Source organism: Mya arenaria, chromosome 4 (assembly GCF_026914265.1).
Source record: "Mya arenaria isolate MELC-2E11 chromosome 4, ASM2691426v1".
In the NCBI taxonomy this organism is placed as follows: domain Eukaryota; kingdom Metazoa; phylum Mollusca; class Bivalvia; order Myida; family Myidae; genus Mya; species Mya arenaria.
Window position 1 is genome coordinate 19,852,944 of NC_069125.1, and position 7,500 is coordinate 19,860,443.

The following is a 7,500-nucleotide window of genomic DNA, read 5'->3' on the forward strand; positions in this document are numbered from 1 at the left end:
TCAATGGGATCTATCTGCTTATGAAGTTTGAAGTCGATACCTTAAAGACTTCAAGTTATGCTCTTGACAAACAATTTGTATGACTATTAACAAAGGGTAATTACTCAAAATATACTGCAGCCAGAGTTAATGTTCCAGTGCACTGCACTTCTCCTCAATGGGATCTATCTGTATATGAAGTTTGAAGTCAATACCTTAAAGACTTTTCAAGTTATGCTCCAAACAATGCGTAGACCCCCTCATAGACTTTTTCTGAGCTTTCTCTTTTTATTATTTTAGTCACATGGTTTAGTGTTTGTGAGACTAAAAAGGTTCTAGGAAGAATATTTGGCAAAAACATGATCCTTCAAAGTGCCGTATGCTACAGAATAAATTTAAAACAAAACAAAAAACACAATATAAATCTTTCAATACTGTTATTCAACAACAAATAATCACAAATGGTATTATATAAAACATAAACTTCACAACAGTTATACATGGTATGTGACTTGTGCTTATTATCAGCACAATTTCTTCAGGCTACAGCTCAGTACATTTAGCCAGCTTCAGACAGTAATCTATCTTAATTAAGGTAAACTCAATATTGTGTTCTATATCTGTTAGATAGTGGAAATAACCAATATTTAGCAAATAAACTAAAGATTATAATGTTGATTGTAATTTACGAATGTACAACTAACCAAACTTTGTTCTGAGCTGTACCATAAGTTGTGAAGATATGATCATATGAAATTCTAATCATTTTCAAAATGACAACAAATACATCTGTACAAATAAAATTTATATCAAATGCAGAAACTATATTTGCATCCAATAATCATCTTCTATAAACTTAACCTTTTTCTCTTAATAATCACAGCGCAAATCAAAGTCATTTTTTAAAATTTTAATAATCATTCATTTCAATTTCAATCTTTTTTTCTCATCCCCGTTTCAGATAGGTAAATTAACAACTTATGAACCATGAGAAGTAATTTGATAAAGCATATTTAAAAGCAGTAAAGTTTGTAAGATTTATTCAGTAATATAACTTCATGTATGCTAATTTTCTGTTGTATTTCTTTTCCTCTTTCGTACTGTAAAGCTGAAATAGAATGTAGGTTACTGTTATTAGAATACTGGACAAATGAAAGATTTTAGAGTTTATTTATAAATTTAGACCATTCTTTAGCTCCATCTTTGTTGCATTATTTTTCTAATGAAGCATGACATTGAAAAAGGGGCATAACTTAACAATAATTAAAGCCAGAGTTATGTTCCTTGCTTTACGTGTATGTACTATATCTGGCAACAGATGTACCTAGTTTGATTATCTTGAACAAGTTATGGCCATGGTTAAAGATTTTGCAAAATGATGCCAAGCCTTTCAAAAACAGATGAGCTCAGATTCCAAGCACTGCCTTAAATAGTGAAAACCACTCTATTTTAGTTCTTTTTTTCTCTCACTTTTTCCACTAGTCAAAATATCAAAGCCTGCAATACATCCTAAATACCAAGGTTAATTGTTTAGTGAATTTACAACAAACCCGTACCTTTTCCGTATTTTGGTCGATGATACTGCGGACCTGTATAGTCGGCATCAGGATTGGTGCCCCACCAAATGACTGGTGCCACTGGACCTTGCGGTTACGACGAACCTGGTGCTCATATGCCCCTGCACTGAAAAAGATGATAAACAAATGTACCTAGGTTTTCCCGTCTGAAGTGTGAATATAGGATCACATTGTCTGGGGCCGTTATTGGCATCACACTTTTGTTTCTGATCAGTAACTTTTGTATACCTAGGTGTAGAGCCCTTATGGTCGGTAAAAAATGCTAAATATATTCAAGACAGTTGATACTATGCTCCTCAAACTTACTTGGGGTTTTTATCACGACCTTTTCCATTTTCAGGTCAGAAAATCGGAGTTTTCCATATAAAACAGGTGGCCCCAAGAGTTTGGGCTGGTTTTGACCCAAGGTCATCATTTGTTAAAAAATGTAGCGGACAACTTGACAATTCTATTAACCAAAAATACCGTAGCTGCAGTTCTTGTGAAAATCATTTTCCTTTTCTATTTTAAGCTCAGTGGCCCCTTATTTGCAATAGACTGGAACCATTTAAACAATTGTGAAACAGACTAATGGCAGGGTGATTCAATAAAGTTTGAGCAAAATAAGCCAAGTGGTTCCTGTGTCAAAAATGTTGATGACAGACACCAGTTATCACAATAGCTATCTCTGAGCATGTTGTTACAAAACATGACAAATGCCCCCAATTTAGCCTTGCCAGACATACAACATATATGATAAATAAATAGTTTATATAAAATCTCATTCATCTAAACAATTTCCTTTGAATAGTGATCTTTAAATCTGTGGAAATTGAATGAATTCCCATTACAGGTAAAGGTTTTGCTAAAAATCCATTTCATTCAACATTGATCTCCAAATGTTACATTTATCTTTGAGATGAGAGGGCATTGATATGCGTAACACCCCCTCCAAAGATGCTTGACAATTCTGTGATTTTTCCTTAATACTTTTTAGAATTGATGTATTGCTATCAAGTCCATGCTGTTCAACATTGACCTCCAATGACCAACACTGACCTTAGAGTTATAAATAAGAGCATTCATTTTATGTGCAGCACACCTTTTTTAGTGCTCTACAGAACAGTAAAAATTATTTAATTCACATTATAATTAAAAAGTTTTGGCTGGTAAAAAAGTATTGCTTTAATCCATAGTGTATAACATTGACCTCCAAGTGTGACCTTGACCTTTGTAATATAAATAAGAGCACTGATTTCAAGTGCAGCACAACTTACTGTGATGCACTACAGTTCTGTGGAAATTGATTAAATTCACATAAATAAAAAAGATGAATCCCGGACAAAAAAAAAACGGACGGACAGACGGACGGACAACCCGATTCCAGTATACCCCCCCAAACTTTGTTTTGGGGAGTATAATAATAATTAAAAAGTTATGGCTGAGTATAGCTAAAATCCATAAACATTGACATCCAAGTGTGACCTTGACCTATAGGATAAGAGAATATATTGTATGTGTGACACATCTTCCAATGGTGCTGAACAATTCTGTGAAGTTTGAGTGAAATCCCACCAAGACTAACAAAGTTATTGCTGAGACAAGGTTTTAATGAACAACCTTCAAACAGCTAGTCATTGAGGGCATAAAAACTTACCTATGCCATATAGAATATAGTAACATGAAACAATTTCAATCTTAATAAAGCACTGAGCCACATACCCAGGAAGCACTTCTTCAATATCTCGCCTGTAGACAGGAAATCTCTCCGCCCCAACCAGGAATGGCTTCTCTGAAGTTTCAAACTCCTTCAGGTCTGTGCAGGTTGTCTGATAGGCCATTGGGCTGGGTGTCTGGAACTGTGAGGTGTGGTTCATTAGATAAATGACAAGCTTCTTGTTATTTCACAGCACTAAAATTATGGTGGTTCAAATCAGTGGTGAGGTTATTACAATCATCATTACAATGGTTCTTAGAAAGTTTTCATATGGCTGAAAAATAAAATATTAAGAAGAAAACTCCAATTATTATTTAACTGTTTAAAAAACACTGAACTAATAATTTTCAAAGGAAAAAGAGCATCATTTAACACTGTACAACCTTATACACATGAAAAGTATTACAATTTATTATTATGGTGCATTCTTTAAGAAGTATCTTTACCGCATATAATAATTATTTTTAATGGAGATTTGAATGGGTTTTTTATGTGTGTATTCATTAAAGGCATAAAGATTGTTATGTTGTTTTGTTGTGTCATTTGTATTTATTAAGACATAGATGCCAGAAGAGTTTCAGAATGTGCAAAAAAACAACATTTTGAATAGACCATTATCATACCCTGCACCTGTTTTCACAATGCAAACTAAACTCCAAATGATTCCAAATTGCAATAATCCAAGTGCATTTCAAATGTGCGCAATTATACCATTGAAGCAGTAGTAATGTGCCTTTCTAATTTTGGTATATTTGAGTCAGAATTTAAGAAATCAAATGCCGTGTTGGCTTTTATAAGGCCTCCCTGAAACAATGACAACTGGATTTTATATTTTGGTCAGAAATTTACAATAAATAATCTAAAATAATCACAAAGAAAATAATTCCTATTTCTGGACTATCCAATAGTTAAATTCGATAGCTCAGTCATAACAAAACATTGGTCCCCTGCATTATTACTCATATATTGACATGCATTTTTACAGGTTATATTTTGATAAAGAAATACTGTTTTCACATAAAAAAAACTATTATGGATTACATGTAATGTATATATAGAAAAAAGGAACAATTCAACATTTGAACGGTAGCAGGATTTCAAAATCTGTATTTCTTTCCTATCGCTAGAAGCGTTCACATGCCTGACAAAAACCTATGTTAAAATGGTATTCTTACATATTAAAAAAATTTCTGTGTACTTACCACATTCTTCTTTGGAAATCTAGGGCCTGTTCTTGCACCAAGTGTGTAGCCCTTTGTTGAGTTGATTTTGTGTTCTATGTCATACCAGAAATTGGTTTTCTGAAAGGTATATATTTGATTTTGCAAATGGTAGGTTAAAATGACAGTTTTTGTAAAAACATAAAATTATAAGACTAATTATGTTCACAGTGACTATTATACTAACATGTAAACACTAGAACTATTCCCTATATATCAAACCTGATACTGATGATAATTATTGCTACTCTGGTTTTCCAATGTCAATGAACTAAAGTGTCAAATTAATGCACATAAAATTTCAACTTAAACTTTAACTTGAGTCGCAATATTCAGCATCCAGAAAGAAACACAAGCAGACTGACTCTCCCTCTCCACTGAACCTTAATTATTATTTATACAGAGCTATTTTTTTTTAAGCTTCCTATATTATTAGACCATTGACCACAGCCAACAGATGAAGTACAAAGCTTCACCTCTTCATTTTCATAACACCCTGGACCTCTATGTGGTGCACCCCGCAGTGGACAGATCTCGTTGCCGAATCGATTCTGGGGCATCTTTGTCGGAAACATCTCCCGATCGAGGGTCGTCATGAACGAAATCTTCGTCCCCTTGTCAACTGGTAAAAATTAAAGGAAATAAAAAACAACAACATTCATACTACATCATAAGCTTGTGGCTTAATTAAGTAATGAATGCTTATACTGGTTATTAAACTGCTTATTATAATGTGTTTTAAAATAAAACAAATTATCAGTTAAAATGCACTGAGCATCAAATTTGTGGAATAAAGTAATGAAAAAAAAATTAAGAGTAACTAACAAAAACATATTTTTAATTAAAAGTCTTCATAACTTTTGTTTAAAATGATTTCAATGCAGAGTTTAAAATCTGTCATTATGTTACGAGAACAGTGACGTGGCAAGCAAGTGACATGTCATGTACCAAAGCGTTTAAGTGCAAATTCAAAACCAAACGAATAACTTAAACTGGTGAGCTGTGTTATGTTGTAAGTTACCTCTATTCCCTTTTTGTGGAGTTTTAGTAATGCCTAGAAGCTCGTGCAAGTTGGGCTGACTATTACTAGCTACTGACAAAGCTTCAACTACAAACAACAGCAAACATTGAACAGATTGAACACAAGACACAAACTGATAGAAGTTATTTACAGCCCTTTTTAAGAGATTCACAGGAATAAGCATGTATTTGATGACTTGTAAATAAATAATTTGACGTTCTCTGTAAACACCAAAATCATAGAATTTAGCACATTTTCAAAAATATATCCTCGACAGATACTCAAAACTTCATTTAATCTCTAAAAATGGCTGTGAAAACAAACAAAAACTCTATTCTGAGCCAAATTTTACAAACTTGCATTATGGTTGATAAGATTTATTTATGGTAAACATGGTTTTGCTAAGTCCTGATTTACATGGGACACAAAACCAGACAATTTACGGTATACGGACACAATGCTCTCATCATGTAATGCAATCTAAGAAAATAGAATTTACATTAACACATCAATGAGTGTTTGTGATAGAAGAGGCCTTAAACTTTATTTTTTAAAACTATTTGAAGAGAGCATATATGCAAATAAAATCATTGTGATGGCAAATTTAGAAATAATAAGCCTTCTTTTCAATTTTATTTTCAGATCAAAGGAGAGTAAAACTTGGCTCAACTAAAATAGGTCACAACTAAGGTAAAACTATGTTCTAAGATATCACTGATACAAATGTTTCAAGAGCATATTTGTGCAGTGAGTCTGCATTTAGATTGCAGACTTTAAGAAAGTGCTCTTGCTCTAACAAACAAACAAACAAACAAACAAACAAGTAAAAATGAGGTAATCAAATTAAAAGACGTAGTATATAAAGATGTACCATATATACATGTATGCTACTTTTAATTCATTGTAAAGTACTAAAGTTGGATGCAAGTTGCATGTGAGTTACTATTTATTTCTATATTAGTGAAATTCAAGTTTGAAGACAGTGATTGTTTGTATTGTGTGCCACCAAAGAGTATAAGAATGTGCTTAAAAATATCATAAGATCTTTATAATTATTTTACCAAATGTTTCCGCTATGGAAAATAATAAACATTCTTTTTTTAAACAAAAGGTATCATTAAAGAACAGCAAACAAATGACACAAAATTGCAAGTTCAAAATTCTAGCTAAATATAAATTATATAAAGATATAAAAATAATGTCAGGTGATGTAAACATACATAAATATGACAGTTATACAAATGAAGCGTTTGAATAACTCAAATACATTCTGTACAAGTAAAGAACATATTGTCAACAAGATCGAGTTCTTAAAAAAACTATTGTTGTGCCCTAACCCTAGCCACAAAAATGCATGTAAAAGGACCTTTTTTAACATTTAGGCAATCATTACGTTCCCCTTAGCATATAGTCACCAAAACCAGATTCGTCAAAGACTCTGAAGCACTTGTTAATATGGACTACCCAACCCAATCTTGGTCTGTAATTATTTTTATGACCTAGTGATGACTTTACAAAACAAGAATCTTCTTCAATCAAATTTTGCATACAAAAAGAGCAAAAAAAATATTTAAAACACTTAGAGCCTGCCTTAATAAGTTAATACATCATATTCAGTGTTTTACGGATGGCCTTAATGTTACTACAAAAATGAAGTTTTCGGTATTGTATTACATATGCCATACCATTTCATAATTAATTAAATACCCGTTTACAATGTACAGTAATTGTAAATGACATCATGAGTATCTTTGTAAATCTGACGTGCAAAGCATGTCCGAAATACTATTCAACTGTATATTCGAAAAGTTACATTTTCATTTTATTTGGAATTTCTTGCTTACCTTCCATTTTCCTTTTTTATTTTCAAAAATAACTTAAATTAAATAAATATACAATGAATGACAACCCCCTGTTGTTCTAAAATTGATTTTAATGATAATTTTATGGTGGTTATTTACGTGTTGCTAGGGCTTTACATAACCCGGAAGTATTTGAAGCCAATTA

General features: G+C 32.2%; 1 protein-coding gene across 4 annotated transcripts; it reads right to left on the minus strand.

The window, feature by feature from the left end:
- Positions 1-399: 399 nt before the first annotated feature.
- Positions 400-7,476, minus strand: LOC128230270 (protein pitchfork-like). Of its 4 annotated transcripts, none has more exons than XM_052942391.1 (8): positions 7,338-7,476; positions 5,494-5,580; positions 4,949-5,094; positions 4,455-4,553; positions 3,964-4,056; positions 3,258-3,394; positions 1,536-1,662; positions 400-1,087 (listed from the first exon to the last, which is right to left on the minus strand). In XM_052942391.1, the coding sequence occupies exons 1-8, from the start codon at positions 7,342-7,344 to the stop codon at positions 1,022-1,024; spliced, it is 762 nt and encodes a 253-aa protein (XP_052798351.1). In that variant the 5' UTR covers positions 7,345-7,476; the 3' UTR covers positions 400-1,021. The 4 variants fall into 4 exon arrangements, with proteins under 4 accessions (XP_052798351.1, XP_052798352.1, XP_052798353.1 ...); XM_052942392.1 differs by lacking the exon at positions 5,494-5,580 and adding an exon at positions 6,555-6,566; XM_052942393.1 differs by lacking the exon at positions 5,494-5,580.
- Between the last annotated feature and the right edge of the window lie 24 nt (positions 7,477-7,500).